Source organism: Stegodyphus dumicola, chromosome 8 (assembly GCF_044657685.1).
Source record: "Stegodyphus dumicola isolate Sdum_Otavi_A_Nest chromosome 8, ASM4465768v1".
NCBI lineage: Eukaryota > Metazoa > Arthropoda > Arachnida > Araneae > Eresidae > Stegodyphus > Stegodyphus dumicola.
In genome coordinates this window covers 150,378,242-150,397,416 of record NC_140775.1, presented here as the reverse complement: position 1 = coordinate 150,397,416, position 19,175 = coordinate 150,378,242, and the positions used below count along the sequence as shown (strand labels likewise).

The 19,175-nt window shown below is 28.2% G+C and overlaps 1 protein-coding gene across 5 annotated transcripts in view; it reads right to left on the bottom strand.

Annotated features, from left to right (window-relative positions):
• LOC118200183 (unconventional myosin-Ie-like) overlaps positions 1–19,175 on the bottom strand; it is a 297,322-nt gene that overhangs the window by 9,402 nt on the left and 268,745 nt on the right. For all 5 annotated transcript variants that reach the window (XM_085822569.1, XM_085822568.1, XM_085822570.1 and 2 more), the window contains 10 exons: positions 17,926–18,070; positions 16,490–16,604; positions 14,801–14,970; positions 12,953–13,012; positions 8,817–8,902; positions 6,405–6,554; positions 6,159–6,307; positions 3,537–3,704; positions 2,735–2,900; positions 1,908–2,083 (listed from right to left, as the gene is read on the bottom strand). In XM_085822569.1, the coding sequence (XP_085678695.1) occupies positions 1,908–2,083; positions 2,735–2,900; positions 3,537–3,704; positions 6,159–6,307; positions 6,405–6,554; positions 8,817–8,902; positions 12,953–13,012; positions 14,801–14,970; positions 16,490–16,604; positions 17,926–18,070 (1,385 nt within the window). The remainder of the gene's footprint in view (positions 1–1,907; positions 2,084–2,734; positions 2,901–3,536; positions 3,705–6,158; positions 6,308–6,404; positions 6,555–8,816; positions 8,903–12,952; positions 13,013–14,800; positions 14,971–16,489; positions 16,605–17,925; positions 18,071–19,175) is intronic.

Below are 19,175 nucleotides of genomic sequence, written 5' to 3'. Positions count from 1 at the left end.
AGAATTTCAATATATTAAATGACACATTACATAACTTATCATAAAATATATTATATAACACATTATATAATATACTATTCACAATTATAACACATTATATAATATACTGTTCACAATTATAACACATTATTTAATATACTATTTACAATTATAACACATTATATAGTATACTAGCAGCTTCGCTGCCAGCCTTCGTCTGGCTTTTAAATGTACCGGAAAAATGGCTGAAGGAAACACCAAACATTAAATTTAAAAACTGCGTAGAATTTTACTCTGCAGAACAACTTAATTAAAAAAAGCACGTATTACAAAATTACAATGAAATAAGCAATATCCCTTAATACAAATATTAATTATCCCAATAAATAAATTAATCAACTACCCTTTGCAAAATCTTAAGAACTCAAATGGAATAAAGGAGGTTAAGAATTTTGTTTCCTAAAAAAATCACTCAAAACTTTTCAATATCTTAAAAACAGTGAAATGAGCAATAAATAACATAAAAGAATACAAAAAACAAAAAAATTCTGAAAAGCAAAGTATAATTAATGATATTTTATCTTATATTTTCAAGAGAAAAAATTTACAATGAAATAAGCTATATCTCTTAATACAAATATTAATTATCCTAATAAAAAAAATTAACCAACTTTTCGTTGAAGAAAAAAAATCATGCAAAACTTTTCACTATCTTACAAACAGTGAAATAAACAAAACATAACATGAAAGCAACTCAAAAAACATAAAATTCCGCGCAGATTTTTTACTCTGCAGAACAACTTTATCAAAAAAAAAAAAAAAAAAAAAAATGTATTATATAAATGACAATGAAATATGCCAATCTCTTAAAAACAATGACATAAGAAATACGATGAAAATTTGTTGCCAAACTCATATTTCTAAAAGAATGAAACTATTCAAAATGATGCGATTTCATCAAAAATCTACCAACAACAATAAGACAGGAAAATTGTTGCCAAAATAACATTTTTAAAGATGTGAGATGTGAGAAATGTACTCGGAAGCTTCATTTAAAAAAAGTTTTAAAAATACAAAATATCATCATTTTCCCAAAATTCTTTTTGTAAAAGCAGTCGCAAGGATGAAAGTTTAACGTGTCCAAAAATCAAAGAAAAATAAACTATACATTTTTTAAAATAAACTTTTTTATAAAAATCAAGTTGAAAAGGTGTTAAGCTCCCTTTGTTAAATAAATTCATATTTAATCGATTTATTGAAACATGAAATTTATTTTAAGTTCGTAAAATAGCTAAGTGCCTACGTTTCACGACGACGTGAAAATGGAGTGTGTGTAGAGTAAAATCTCTCTTTCATATAGACCATTATGTCTCAAAATGAGGCGATTTCATCACAAAACATAAAATAAAAAAAATTCGAATTCGAATTTTGAAAAAAATCGCTTCGAGGTGCACTGGCTCTTGTCTAGATGCACCTCGGTACCAAATTTCGTAGCCGTGGGTCTATTAGCTTACGCGCAGTGCGAACAAAAGACACACACACACACACAGACAGACTCTTTCTTTTATTATATGTAGAGATAATTCATTATGAATAATATATAATATTCAAAATGCTCAGAAAGTGTTTTACAGTTTTCTTAATTACCTTTACTAAGCTCTTAAGTAGCAAAAAATTTCTCCATAAAAAACTGTAAATAGCCTATATTATACAAGTTTTTTTTAAATGGTACCAAGTTTAAATATTTCTTTTATCTAAACATGTTCCAAGCATAAAATAGCTACAACTATGGTAGAAATTTTTTTTTAAAAAATATGTAAAGGGTTAATTTATCAATAAAGAAAGATATGCTGGAAGGATGTAATCTGATATTCAAATACATATGAAAATCTGAAAATGTACCAGTGCATTGCAAAATAAATTTTTACCTTGTTTAATCACAGTTATTATATCATCAACAGCAAATGTTAATTCGTCAGTGTCTTGGGCATCATAAGCAAAGATAGCTTTGCACTGAGGTAGAGCAGGTTTAGGTTTAGCAGGTGGTTTTGGCCTGCCACCTCCAGGTGGTGGCTTTATTTGTCGAGTGTTTAACCTTTGCAACCTTTATATTAAAGAAAGAGAGAGAGAGAGATGTAAATTAATACTATACATTTTAAGGTCAGTTCAAACAAAAATCCTTATAATTAAACAAAGTTATGATTTTTATTTAAATAAAAATGCACAAATATACATTATATGCTCTTATATTTTTATAATCTGAAACATTCTATTTTTCAGATTATAAAATTTAAATATTTAAATGCAATATGCCTGATTTAATAACTTTTTTCCTTATATAAAAATATCTAAACATTACTTTGAATTAATGAATATCAATTCTTTCTCTGATCTGAATAAGCTCCAGCTGAATATGATTAGGTCTACTTTTTATGTATGTATGATTTAACAGTTACAGCACTTATACAAAGTTATGCACTAATAAATTTACTTATATAAATTTTAATGATTTAGAATTAAATTTGTATTTCAGTTGCACAATTAATAGTACATATAATTCTTTTAATACACATTCTGATATTTTAAAAATCCCTACAAGATAGATACTAATGGTTAAATCATAAGTTATCAAACAGACATTTCAAATATAAACATCACATAATGACTTTTTTAAAATCAATTAATAAAATGATTCTACCTATATTTTTCCTAAAATTATTTTTTATTTACTTATTTTTTAAATTTTGCTACTAACCCAGCCACACCAGCTTCAGGTGTTTTTAAAAAGTCTTGAGATGCATTTCCATTGCTCTGTGGATGAATCTTCTTTTGGCTCAATCTCTTCTCAAATACTGCTTTAGATAAGACTGGCATTTTTTCATTATTTCTTTGAATATTTTTAGAATTAGATACAGATGAAGCTAAATAGAGAAAAGATGATTTTTAGTATTTATTTTTCTACTTCAAGATTAAGTTCCATATAATACAAATTCAATAATATAAAACAAGATTTTGATAGAACTGGCATAGTCATAAAGCGACACCTAATTTGGATAAACAGCAAACTTTCCCAATAATCAAAACTTTGGATGCATGACTTTTTAATTTAAAGAAAATTGGAAAAATAAACAATCACATGAAAAGTCTAAGATCAGAATATTTCACTCACTGATAAAAGTGGTTTAAACAATTCAGGCATGGCAAACATATATGCTAATGATAAAGCACATTCAGGAAAACTGAACTAATTTCACAATAATAAACTGAAATAACTGAATAAATAGAACAATTTATTCTTCTGCAATCAATGTGAAATTAAAATGGAAAGGAATTAAAAAAGAAACAAAGTAATAAAAAAAAGGTGTGCTAGAACTAATACTTTTTAGAAGTTAAAAACTGCACAGATAAATACTTTTTAAAATAAAATCAGACTTCACAATTTTATTTTAATTTAAAAACTAGTCACTATATATTAAAATTAGAAACCTAGCAGGTACTCAGAATTGTTATTAAAATAATAAAACTTAATTAAAAAGGATGTATGAAATGAATATTACCTATTTTTCTAGACTCTAAGGCATGTGCTAATTGTAAAGCAGGATTAGAAGCAGGAGGTGCTGGAGCATTTCTTCGTGGTACCATACGTGTTGATGACCTTTTATGATTGACTAAAGGACGCACAGAATTCCTATTTCTTACAACTTCCAAGTCTCTGCTACCAGGACCTATCAATGAAACAAATAAATCCACATAATCAAATAAATATATTAACAAAACTGATATTAGGGATTAACTGAAATATAAATGTTTTTGGAAGTTTCCTGTTTACCTTCTTTGGCTACAAATTTATGCTTAAAAAGAATACAATACATTGTTAGACGATAGAAATTTCTCATGATGTAACATACCTAAAAGCATGATTTGAAGAACTGATAAATAAAATTAAGATTAAATAAACATGGTCTGTCAATAGTGATGAGTAAGAGGATTAGTGAATATCACAGATGGATATACTTTGGAATTTTGGCTTAATTTATGATGAGATACACAGCATGATAATAGAAACAAAAATGCAGAAATATGATATGAAAACGATGATGATGAAATTCTAATTGTAGTACATATAAAAAAATTATGATAAAAAAGAAACATATCTTTAATTATGTCATCTCAAAACAAAATCATAAGATGCTTGTTTTGGTTTAACGTAAATTCGATTAATTATTGACAGGACAATTTAATTTTTGTAAGGAAAGATATTAGCTCTTTTCTTTTCTAGCATTTTGAGAAAATTATTAATATTTGGGACTGCATGAAGTGGAAGATTTTCAAAGTTACAGGATCTGAGCATCAAAAAGCATAATATGTGACTTTGGATAATCAATGGCGATGTAATGTGAAAAATTACAAGTGATTTAAATTTCTTATATGCTATATCCGTAATTCATATCCCTCTATTAGCTAATACAATAAAGAACAATCTGCTTGTTTAAATTTCTGCTCATAGCATCAAGAAAACATTTTTCAGGTTTCATGACAGAATCCTTAAAAAATGCTTGCAGAGGAAGGCATTTCCTACATATTTGGCCTTTTTTGTGAGTAAGCTTTGGCCTATTTCCAGAATTTTGTTCTGTCTACTGATTTTTAACACTATGATTAGATAATAAGGGACTGAAACATATCACACCTATGTTAATTTTCTATATTCAACTGCTGTGATGTGATTATTTTGAAACTGTAGATCACAAAACTAAACAGGCATTAACTTTTGACATCATAATTTAATGAATCAAAATGAAAGTGCCAAGTGGTATGGTTTTAACCACTTCATCATTTCCTCCGAGACAGACTCATTGATTAAAAAACGTAATCAGTAGTTCTGAACCCTAATATAACACACACATATATATTTTGCACAATCATTTGGGTATTTAATACAGCCATTGGCCTTTTAGTATTACTTAAATTATTAAAACTGTTCACAGTTACTGATGACACTTTTCAAATTCACGATCTTTCTTGGGGCAAATGGTGTGAAGTGTTTAACAGAAAAGTACCTTTTCTATGCCTCACTATTTCGATATGTATGATACCCTTCAGAATTAATAAGGTATAATTGAATCATAGATAACTATTGTCTCACTTTCTGAATAAACTATCTGAACAAAAAATGCCTCGGATGATGAAGAGGGTCTCGAGGTATGAACATCCATGTAGGCAACACATCATTTTTAAAGGTATTTGAAAGTCAATACCTAAAGCCATATAATTAAAACTCAGGGACTTTTGGAAACATCACTTTAACATTTTCCATTGCTGAATTCTCATTAACAAAGCCTGGTAGCAAGTGCCATTGATTCGGCCTGGATGAAATTATGAAAAGAGTGGGTTGTAGGCAAAGACTCTGAACACTTTTTGATTCTTTTATTATAATCTGTCTCTAAGCATAAGCATTGGTTAGGAATTCAACAATCAAGATATAGAGGTTACTAGAGGGCTATAAATATGAGTTCAACAAAAAAGAACTACAATTTCAGAAGCAGCCATGAAAAATGATTGTGAATGAAAGGTCTCCAGAAAAAGAGGAAGAAAGAAAAAAATGTCCTAAATATCTTATCCCCAACATCTGTGCATTAATCAGATAAGATATAAAAGATGCTATGTAACAATATCACTTTGATAATGTAACAATATCACCTATTAGTATAAGCATTTTCAATGATCATGCCATGTCTCGCTAGAGAAACATTGGAAAGGAGTTTGGCATCCAAACAATAACATCTTCCTCATAATTTACTAATTATGCTATCCATTCTCCTTCATATAGGTACAGTAAAATCAAATTACTTTTTTTGTCTATTTGTCTGCCTATCTTTAGGCTCACCATATATTTAGAGTGCCACCATGCTGCATCAATACTATACATTTAAAAACATCCATGTCTTCCCTGGGATTTAAAACCAGTCCTTTGGTGCCACAGTAGACTCTCCTAACCACTATACCATCTGGGTAACTTATTTAAAAGAGAATAAGACTACAAAGACATTATCAGATTATACAATTAGAAATAAAAAAAAGGAAGGGAGGAAAGAAAGAGGAGAAAACATAGTTGAATATTTCATTCAGTTATATCAAAATGCTGTAATATCTGCATTTATTAAAAAAAAAAAAAAACTTACGAGATTCCTTTGGAAGTCCAGGAGCTATACTCACAGTCATCAATTTGCCACTGATTTTACAAACTGGCTGTGCATCTTGGCCATTAACTACTTTCACTTGTTTTGTTCCACCCCCACCAAAGCCTTCCTTTTTCACTTTAAACTCTAGTCTTGAAATGAGAAAATAAATATTAGTGAAAATTCTAATTTTAAATGCAGATAACCAGAAAATATAACAGAATAAAAGGTAATATATAAAAAACTTACAAATCACTAAACTGTATATTTAAAGGTTTGTTTGTTCGCTCCTGAAACTTTTTGTTGAGCAAAGTTAGAAATTCTGTCTTGAATGTTATTTCCAAAAGACTTCCATAATCATTCTTGACATGAATAACAATAAAGTCATCTTGGTGAGTACTGAAAAAGATGTTGACATGAATTTATATTATACACATAAATTATTTATCAAAGACAAAACAGAAATTGTAAACAATTATCATTCTCATTTATGTTTTTACATAAAAGCATGACATATTTTTCTTCTTCCCTCCCTTTTTTAATATTTGCCTTAATTCCCTGACAACTGTCAGATCAACTCTCTTAAAAAAATCTAGTTTTCTTTTTGATTTAAAACCCTTTAAACTGATGTATTTGTATCCAAAAGTATGCTTTTTTCGTAAACAAGAAGACATGATCAAAGATACTTGTATCACAGTCATAATTTAAAGCTTTGAATTAAGTGTCACTCATTAAAGCACTTTGCTTTACACATATTAATGGTTTAAAGCATAAAGAATTAAAAGAAACTAGTAGAATTACGTTAGGATTGCATTTAGCCAATTAGTTTTTATAGTCACATAATAATGAAAAATCATTCATTTTCTTTCATAAAACTACAAAATAACTGAGAATTTATGTACTTTTTTGATCAGAGATTTTGCTCATCCGGAAAATAATAAATGTATCAATACAGGTGGAACTAGTATAAAGAATAAAAATACTTTAGATTAATAGAAGTAAGTACAAACACATCTTCACATCCCTTTTGATAAACTCTGCAATTATACATCTCCTCTCATAGCCTCCAGTATTTCAGTAATATATCATAAATTGTATTATTTTAACATAACAAATTTAATAAACTACAGTGAATCAAGATATATAATCAAAAAGCTGTTCTTCTTTCAGAGAATGATAATTTTGAGACTGCTTTAAAGAAATTTTATTGAAAGGATTTGAAATCCAGTTGTTTTTTTCTTACTTATGTTTGGTATATGTTTGGGAAAGTAATGTTTAAATAACCTGCAATTCATTTACATGGGTTATTATCTTCTCTCTGTACACTGAAGTTCATTTTCTGACATAAAATTGTGAAGTGTCTCAAATATTTCATTTTGAATTTTGTTAGTATTTAATCCCCAAAAACCTTTTGATCACAGAATTGGTTTTGATAGACATTTTGATAACAGTTCTAGAATTGGTATGTACTCCTAAATTGAAATTATTTATTTTTGAAATGATATCCAATAGCTATGCAAGTTCTTAAAAGTTATCATAATGAAATTTAAGCTAACTAAAATGAGATGATCTTTAAAAAAAAAAAAAAAAAAACACTTGGGGCAGATGCCAAATTTACTATAAACTGAGGTTTTAGTACAAGCTAAAGCTAAAAAACTGTTTCGTTATACACAAAAGAAAAAAAAAAAAGTTGAAAACTAAACACATGGGGGGGGGGGAAAGACACTGCGGGTTGGCTGATAAATTTGGTTGAACTAAAAGACCACTATCAAATGGGCTGATGATGAAATTAGCACATTTTTTTTCCTCTCTCTCTCTTTTTTAAATACAAAATTCTGAAATTCTGAGCATGATTACAATAAGATGAATATTGAAATGATAACATCCAATGAAAATTTAGCTTTAGAAGTACAGTCTTTGAACTCTTTAGAACAAAGCTATGTAACTGATCATAAAGTAATATGATAATATACAATAAAGCAAGGTGATGGGAAATAGAGACTCAGACTAAAATATCCTGGAGTTTTAAAATGAATTATTATAAAATAAATGTTTAAAAATATTAAAAAAATTTCATGATCTCTTAATGCACTCAACCAAGTTAACTCGGGTACAACAAACTAAACTATTTCTGACCATTCGAGGAAATATGTTCAAGAATTTTTTTTGTATATGAATACAACAGAATATATCCACTACAGTTTTGGGTTAAAATAAAGAAAGGTTAAAAGAGGTTGAGTTAAAATACAGAATAAAAAAAAATTGTGAAAAAAAACTACTTTCTGAATTTTTATTACTGTTAATGTCTCTTTACATACTTTTATTTTCTTCCACAGTTAAAAAATAAAAAAGGGGAAAGAAAACCCATATGCACTTTCTTTTTATTTTGCTTTTTAACTTAAATCTAATAACTTTTTTTAATGACTTGAAATCGATATATTCTCTTGTTCCAAACGGTGTACCTTTCTGATCTTTTAGCATATTTTGTACTTTGTATAAGTAATATTAAATATTTTAAGAAATACTGCACTTTTGCAACAAAATATACAAGAATATCATTGTTCATGATAGCATATCTTTTTATATATAATTATTATAGCATTTAACCAATTGATGAACTGATTAAGTCGCAGAACAAAAAATAGATATATTGTATTTTACCTTAAAGAAATATGAGATATATTTTCTATTTCTATTTTTCTCTTTATAATTTCTTTGTAACGTCCTTTTTCTGGACCTTTTTTAACCTATAAATTTTAAAACAATACATCTGAATTTTGCATATATAAAGTTTTAATTAAAGAAATTAAAATAAACGGAAGTGCATAATATATTGAAAAACGAAAATACAGTGAAATCTCTCACAGCAACTATCTCTGAAAGAAACAATATTTAAGAACTAGAATGATATAAAGCAACTCAGATATACATGTTCTATCGCAACCAAATATGTCAAGAATAGTAGGTAATCACATTGGAGAGATTTTATTGTATAAAATGCAATTACTAATTGCAATATATAAATATGTTACAAATTCTATTAAATATTTTTAATGATATAATTCATTTAATTTATTAAAATATAATTTTAAGCATTAAGATATAAACAAATCCACTACATAAAGCGAGTCATATTGAATGAGATAAAAAGAATGAATAGCATAGTACAAATTCCGTAATTGATTTAATACGCCAAAACGGTACTATTCGGTTTTGAGGGCCGTAAAAAATCGCCAAACTATTGTTGATGCCAGTGTTGCCAAAAATAACTGCGGCAACCCTAATGCAAGAAAGAAAGTATAATAGTAAATAACTATCCAAGATTGTTTTAATTTAGATGAATTTCAAATAATACTTTTTATTATTATAAATTTTATAAAAAAGGCTAAACATGAGTGAATTGAAGCATAAGAGTAAACAACTATTTCAGATCATTATTATAATTTATATAAAAATTGCTAAACATAACTGAATGGATGCCTGCATCGGTATTTTGCTACCAAATTATCGCTAAAGCATAGTTTCATCTCGTTGGCTGTTCAAACATAATTTTCTATAATGATCAATGTCTTTTTTTTTAAAAAATTCTCGGTAAAGTACAGAATTGCCCACTTATTTATTTGTCGCTTTTTATAAGGCTATAAACAATTGGATTTTTGTCAGTTTTCTTTTACTTTTTAAGTGAAAATAGGTCGATGTGTACATAGAGAAAGTCAAGGGTGTGCACAGTGCCATTTTTGTGCAATTCTGGGATTTTTTCGAGGTGAAAATAGGTCGATATGTACATAGATACTGAATATGTGCAATTCTTAGAAACGTGTCAAGCAGTGGGTGATTCTGCACTTCAACCAAAAATTTTATTGCACACTTTTCGTCATGGGCAATTCCCAAATTGTTAAATCCATAGGATATCAAAAAAATATTTAAAATCAAAAAAAGATTTAAAAATTAAACTAGTATTTCAATGGCGTCTTAAGAAATATAGAACTATATAAACGTATGCAATCTGAAATCAGTGCGTACGCTAGATTTGGCGCACTGTTAAATGGGCGCATTTGCTAGATTTGGCGCTTTTGTGCATACATTTTTGCTGCAATTTTTTTACGGTCCTCAAAACGGAATAGTACCACCAAAACAAATTAATTTTGAAACCACAAGTTTTATCTGACAACAGCAAAATATCTTCAGGTTAAGAAACCACCGATAGAGGCATTGTTAAGAAAAATGGTGCCATCCATGCAAGAGAAAGCATACTGTGTTTTGTGAGTACACCAAAACATCTTGATTTATCATAGCTCAAACACATTTTCGCACAAAATTTGGTAAAGAACCACTACATAGAATGGTGGATGAAGCAGTTAACAGCCCAGAATGAACATCAGCCAAAACCAAAGTGGTTGAAAAAATTCATGAAGCATTTTTACAAAATCCCAGAAAATCAACATGCCATGCGAGTTCTAAACTCAATTTATCTCCTGTAATGATGTTGCATGTGTTATGAAAACATCTGCAATTCTCGACATACACTTTTCAAATGGTGCAGGCATTAAAACCTTAGAACAAATTATTCTGTGCAACAAGCTTCTGAGTGAATTTGCAAGATAAGTTGGAGGTAGATGGTCAGAGTGTGTTTATGGATGAAGTCACTTTTCAAGTTTCTGAGAAAGTTAATCATTATAATTTATGATTTTGGGACATGGAAAGTCCACATGGTCCACAAAACATATGCATGATTCTCCAAAGGTGAATGTTTTCTGCGCCATTTCCAACAGTTTTGCCTTGGGTCCTTTTTTCTTCATGAAAACATTGATTTATAGGTGTATTTTACTAAGATATTCATCACAGTGGTTGTTCCCTCCGTTGGAGGAAGCGATTCCCAGCTTCATTCTGCAGCTTGACGGTTCTCCATTACACCAGCATTAAAACATATGCCAGGAGCTGAACGATAGTCTACCCCAATGCTGGTCTGGTCATACTGGGTCAAACGACAAGCCATCGCTTTGCTGACCACTGAGATATTCTATCATGAGTGTGGCAAGAAACAAACTACCACATACATATTTCCCATGCCACTGGTCACACACACAGAACATCTATAGAAACTTGAATAGCTATAACTACACAGTAAATTTTATTTATCATAATTAAGTATTTACAGCATTCACAGGTATGCTTTCTTTTTGTCCCATTCAATATGAAACACCCTTATTCTGATTATAATAAATTGCACTACAGCTGTCTACCAATAGAAAGACATGCTTTTGTGGAATTATTTCTAATGGCAACTAGGTTGCATGAGGAAAATCATGAAAAACACATGCTACACAATTATAAAAAGTCAAACTCACTGTACTTGAAACTAACGTTATCACATAGAAGTGAATATATTAAAATGAAATCATTTCATTTTTAAAACTTCTTTTTGAGGGGGCGAAACCATTTTTACTATTTAAATAGAGAAAGAGAAAATGTATTAACTCTTTCTGTATTTTAAAATTTTAAAATCTGCACATTTTATTTAAAGTTTAAATATATTTAAGTGAATACTTCGCATTTTAGAAGAATACTTTGTAATCTACAATATTTAATGCACTTTAAAACTAGAATAAAAGATTAAGCAAAATACAAAAATATCTGGTAAATTTTTATTTTACACTAGTCTACTATTAACTTTTTGATTAAACCCAAATTTTACTCATAAGAGATTAGACTGATAGAACTCATTAAAATAAATTGTGAAACCATTATAAACAAACATGTATTCTGCAATATAAAAAAGGCATTAAGATGGAAAGAACAATTGATTATAACATCAGAGCATTTCATTTGCTGTGTAGGATATTTTTATGATATCAAATCTGACTCAAACTTATTCATCTGTTTTTGCAATTTTATCAAAAAATCAAAACTGAAGGAGAGCTAATACCTTAAATAGATATTTGTTAAAAGAAGTAATATATTACAAAAATCCAGAAATATATTTCAGTTGATATGAATTAGAATGATTGGGAGGATAATAATTTATTCTACTATTAAAAAAGTTTTTAAAATTTTACCTGAATATGAATTTTTGAAATATTCTGCAAGATGTTATAATTATTTTTAATTCAAATATACTGCATTTAGTAGTATTTAAATATCACAAAAATTTTAAGAATATTAAAATTTAACCACTAATGATACTTTTCAATATAAAAAATTACTGTTTAATACAACTGCTAACAATATTGATTAAACTTCTTGTTTTTTAAACATTGTGGAGAATTTCATTTATGCTGCTGGAAAATTCCCCCCCCCCCGGAAAAAAAAAACCAGAACTGTTATGCTTTTTCCATTTCTACTTGCACCTATTATTTCCTCCTACAGCTTTATATTTATACTCTTAGCTGCACACATATAGTCACTTAGCATGCAGATTTGCATTCCAAAGTGAAATTTACTTAATAGAAATCAAATTTGAAAATCAACAGAAAAAAAGTCATACCATTATCAGGTATTGAACTTAATTTTGTCAATAATATTTTCTTATGGATTACATATGAAAAAATAGCTAGCAAGGAAAAATCTAAACACACTGTTTACAACATATACTTTTATTTCATGACTTGGAACTGCTAATATGAAAAATGGTTTGCAAAACACTGTTTCAGTGTGTTCTGCTAGCTTAAACAACTGAAATGTGTCACATTAAATATGAAGAAACTGGGTATAGCTGTTTAAGGTATATATTTGATTTTAAGTGACATAAAATTGTATTAATTTTGCCTTTACTGCTAAGAAAACTAATTTTTACACACCTTTTCCCTTCCAATGAGATATACACATTTGGGTGTTAATATTAAATCTCGCTTTGTGACCTAAAAAAGAAAACACAATTACGATTGATGGATAAGAAAATTACGTACCCGTAAAATCTAAAAATAATCAAACACATACTAGTTAAATTAAAAAAAAAGTACTGTTAAATATTTGAAATTAAAAGGTATAACTATGATTAATGCTTATATATTCAACGGTTTCTGAACTAATTTATGATGGTTGAGTATACACAGGCAGCAGACATGAAATTTGGCAAAATTTAATTCCAGGTATTAGTTTATACACGGACACCTTGAATATTTATTCATTAAAGAAAGATCAACATTTTGAAAATAGCAGTTTGATTCCATCATATGTATAATTTCAGGATACAACAGTGCTCAAAATTTAGAAGATATAAAATTGTATATAATTCACAATATATGAAAGGTAAGGAAAATATGTTGCAAATATAGACATGCAAACAGAATAAAAAAAGTCTAGAAATGGTAATCAGACATGAGATATGCAGTTTAGTTACACACAAAAAAGGCTCACTCTGAAATAGTCTGTCAGTATTTGGAGACCATATCAGGAAATTCAAGACATTCAGTGTAGAGCAAACAAAGACACTGCAAATTTAAATGAAGTTCTACAAAAATACACAGGAGAGAAGTTTGATGTAAGACTATTATTTTACTCCAAAAGCTAAGAAACAAAGCAATTATTTCTCTTAAGTATGCAATAGTCACAGGAAAAAAGATTTCAGGGCACATTACAGCTTTTAGACATACATGACATTATATTACCCGAACAGAAGTTTCTATGTTCAGACGCCTACACTTCCCATAAGTCTTCAGTTGGATGATAGTATTTAACAAAATTAATACTGCAAATGAAGCCTTTTAAAGGGCATTTTCCCTTTTTTAGTCTGTAATGATCCAAAGCATAGTAAAAAGTCTGATTCTGAATAGAAAGATGAACAAATTGCTTTCTGCCTGCTATTATAAAATGGAATCATAATGATGATAAGAAGTACTGATATACTAAATAAAACAGACCTACTTTCTTTATAAAAGGAACTCAAACTAGAGGAGAGAATAAAATACATATATTGTTCTCATAAATAAAGAATTTTAGAAGAAAAATGTATCATTCTACATAAAATTTTAAGACTTTTCATCTGCCTTAAAAGTTTGTCTAATAAAAGCTAATCTTTGTGGACACTAATGTTCGATTTCATTGATGACTTCTTCAAAAGCAATGATATTCATTGCATGCAACATACTTTATTTGTTCCATACTTTGGTCCAAAATAGCATATATTACATATCTCGAAGAGAAAATTTACAGCGCAACAGCTGCTTGTTAAGGCTTACAAAAAACCGAGAATTTTGTTTTGGAAAAGCATCAACACATTCTAAATAAAAATGATTAATAGCTTCAGAAAAAGCATGCAGATTTAATAAAATAAATATGTAATTATCAAAACAATAAAGCAATATTATTAAGTAAATATGCAGTTACACATCACCAATTTCAAGATATGCATGAATTAACATGCATCTTCTACTTCTGTCATTACTGATCATATTAGTTACAAGCTCTCAAGCATCAGAAATGAATTCTATTTTGAATTGTTATCACTGTACTGTGTAATATTATTCCAACCTTAAAACATAAACTACAAAAGACAACAGTAGCTGCATAAAAAGTAAAAAAATAAAATTCTCAAGCTTTAAATACAAACAATTTATTTTTACAAAATCATTAAAACCAATTAATACCAAATGGTGCATATCAGTTACATAAATTCATAAAACTACTTAATATTCACAAATACTTACTTTAAAACGTCTATCATATTTATTTACAGTTTCTGCAAATTCAATTCTTTCTCTTTTTCCTATTAAAGCTCTAATGGCTGGATTATCTTCTAATCCAATATAATCACCAATAAAATTTCTATTAAGACTGTACCTTCGCCTTTCTTTCTTGCCTACTAAGAGGTCAGATGCTACACACAGGGAGAGAAAAAAAAAAAAAAAAAACACTTGCATTAAATTCAGACTTTGAAAAGACATTAATTGCTAATTAAATGGCTGAAGGTCAAAATATAATTTATACAAGATCAAATGCACACAAATAATTTAAAACTTCAACTTGAAATATCGTTTCCTTTTCTATCCATCTAGATAATTAGATATTATTTGTATGATACCTTAAAACATGTTTTAATATACTTTTGAAAAGGAAGGTACATTTTGATCCTCCTAAATATAACATAGTATGATGATGCTGTGAAGAAGAGCACATACTAACACAATAATTTTAAACAAATATGCCAAACAAACAACATATATAGACTTACTCATTCAGTGCTTTTAACTTTTATAATAAAAACATTTTACATTTTATTACTTACATGGGACAAACATGATAGCAATTATTTAAAAACAGTGAATTTTAGGATTTTATGCAATCTGAATGGTCAGCAGTGCCACAAACATTCATTTCATGATGAAATTACTATTTTTCAGGAAGATATTAGCATTATTATTGAACTCACATTGGTAAAACCTCTTTTGAAATGTATCAATTCAGCACAAAGTAACAAGGTTTATTCAATAATTCTCTGACATATCTAAAAATTATGATCATGCTATATTCTTTATTTCTAAACACTATTTTGTGATTAAAACCTTTTGTTCAAATGAAGACAACTAACAGATAACTTACTAAAATTATCTATTACATGTTAAAAGTTTGGTTCTATTAAAAGTGTTAAAAGTTTGGTATCTATTACATGTTAAAAGTTTGGTTCAAAGAGAAGAGGGTAAAATTAAAATTGGCATTCTAAATTAAGGGCCGTTCTAATATGTGAAAAATCTATCTAAAACTATTTAAAGGAAACTATTTAAAAAAGTGTCTATCTAAAACTATTTCAAGTTTAAAAATACCCAGAACTTACTGCCCTTGAAATAGAACAATTAACACAGCCACTACCAAAATGCAGAAACTATTCATACTGCACAAAAATTAGCTTGTTTAATGTACTATTAAAACACTTTGATGGAAGTATCATTATACATACTTATACATGTGTGTATTCACATTTATGACTTACTGCACATTCCTATGACATACTATACACTTACTCATGTATAATATCTAAAATGAAAAACTGTATTTTCGTATACAGAAATTAATAGCATGTTATATGCAAACACAGGTAATATTCACACTACCACATTTAATTACCAGAGAAATAAAAGACGAGCAATAATTAATAAATTGATTTCAAAGTTAAAAGTGGAACTACACATTTAGAAATTAAAATTCTTTTTCACATTATTCATAGCCAATTGTTTTACAGAACAGAAAATAATATTTTATGATGAACTTAATTGCTAGTTATGTAAATACCATCTCTGATAATGTTCAAGCAAACTGCATTAATAAACTTCTCTAAAGAAATTAAAGGAGTTTATGTCTATGAAATTGCTTCAATGCCTAGTATTTTAATAAAAACTCACCTTGTTCTTTTAATTTCTGATATTGTTTTCTAGCAAAGTACTGTCTAAATGCTTTTTGAATAACTCTGGCATAACCATCATATTTCCTCTCTCTCATTTCTTCAAGTAAAAATAACTGGAAAATATTACTTATTAGTTATCAATTATAAAAAAATTATGATGCATCATTGTATTTTAAATATATTTAGAATACTAATAACAAATAATTTCCATTTGATTTTCAAGTAGCACAAATATGATTTGAAAACAGGAAAACTGCATCTCTTATAAAAGACAAGTATTTTTGAAACTATTTTAACATCTTTTTGAGCGGGAAACAAAATTGCATTTTTTAAATTATGAGTTTTCTACTTATTTATCATGAACAAGCAAAAAAATATAGTTTTTGACAAAATGTATATCTCCAATAAACTTTCCTCCCCTTTCATTTTAAAGAAACAATATAAGTAACAATTTAAATTTATTACTTTAAAAATTCTGTAAGAATGATAATGGATAAGATAAATAATGGATATCCAATAAGATAATTGGATAGGGGAAGATTCTGCAGAATGCAATACATAAAACAAAAGTATAAATTAAAAGCAGTCTTTCATTTTCTGTAACTTGAACAATTCACTAATTCACTTTGGAAACTTTTGTTATGCATCTTAAAAGATGAAAAGATTGAAAGGAGTTAGTTAATTACAAAAACTGTAAGAATGTTGTCAGTACTTTTTATACATAAATGCAATAGTATACCATTTTTTGATTTACAAATTTCAATTTTATATTTGGAATGCATAAGCTGAATTCCAGATTGACTCACATATAGCATTCTTTGACATCTTGGCAATGTCTGTGCAAATACACTTTTCTCCTTTTAAACAAAATAAGCAAATAAACAGAAGGATGACAAACTGAAGGATAAAATTACTATTTTATGATGCTTTAAATTCATAATTATATATATTCCCAAGAAATTTATTAGTTTAAAAAAACTGGCAATAACTACCAAATTTATGTAATCTTATTACATAATGAACACATGATTCAAAACTATTTAGGAGAGTAATGTAAGATGAGTAGGTATGAAGTTTTGTAATTAATAAATTCCTTTGTAAAATTTTTTGTACATATTTCTAGATTCAAATATATATGTATATATATATATAGATATAGATTTGATCTAGATATGGAACAAAATGATGTTCTTCATGAACCTAAAGGTAAATTTACAAATACAGACAAAATGCATTTGTTTTCATGGTGAAATATGGTAAGATAAATATTGGTTCATGGTAGATAAAAAGTATCTGGCTTCAAGGTTTCATGGAATATAAGACAGATTATTGCAAGACTAGCGTTTCATTTATAAACTTTAATAATAATATTTTATTGCACAAGTTACTTATTTAAACTACATACTGGATTTTGAAAATCTTGCCGCAACTTACCGACTCTGGTGCTTTAATAAAAATTTTTGTTTTTCCTAGTTGATAGTTGTCGTCATCCATATTTACACTTCTAAGGATATGTATAACACCTTGTTTGGGGTCTCCTGCCCATGATGGCCATGTTTGTTTTGTTAATATAGCATACCTATGGAAAATTATGAAGATAATTTTAATATTAACATATCTGTACAATTAATTTTAGTGTTTATTTATTAATGCTAGTTTATTGTTGATATTGCAAATAACCACAGAACAAAGTGGACACAATGGTCTTTTTCCCATTTTGCAGATACGAACTGATATCATGAACACTCAAAATTTAATCAAAAAACAAACTAATATGAACAAATCTTAATTTCTTCAGGTTTTAAATTCTAGAAATAATAAGGGTTTATACATGTGTGTGTATATTTAGTCAGCATTTGTTCTAAATTTAATAGTTAACATTAGATATAACAATTACTTAAATTTAAACAAATATTTTCTTGACTAGAAGAGAAACATGCTAATGTGACAATCAAAATCGTAAAAACAAACTTGTATTTAGCGTAAGTATATTGAAACACTCAATCGATTTCGAGGGCAGCTAAAGGTCCCTCCTCATCAGGAGAAAGAAATACATAGAAAGAAGAAAAATAAAGGGGAAGGAGTCTCAGAAACACGTGGTCCTTATTAGCACTGCACGTGGTTATAACTGGATTTTTAATCAGAGTTAAAAGTCATTCGAAGTTCACATTTTGAGCGTGAAGGTGCCATTGCCCCTCGCTCCCTATTTTTAACTTCGCTAATTTTTCTTGTCCTTTGTGTTACATGTTTGATCAGATAGCCTGGCCCAGTAAAAGTAGGTGGCCAGTGTAACTCTGATTAAAAATCCGGTTATAACCACGTGCAGTGCTAATAAGGACCACGTGTTTCTGAGACTCCTTCCCCTTTATTTTTCTTCTTTCTATGTATTTCTTTCTCCTGATGAGGAGGGACCTTTAGCTGCCCTCGAAATTGATTGAGTGTTTCAATATACTTACACTAAATACAAGGTTGTTTTTACGATTTTGAAATATTTTCTTATTAGTCTATCATGCACTCAGGTGATTTGAAAGGTTCGAGATTTGAAGTAAGTTACAAACATAACACATTAAGAAAATATAAAGAAAAAATTTCATCAGAGACTTAAATTTAAATATAAATTAGAACAAATGAAATCTGTAGTTGTGGTCACTATTTCCTCAACTAACCAAATTCTTCCCAAAGAA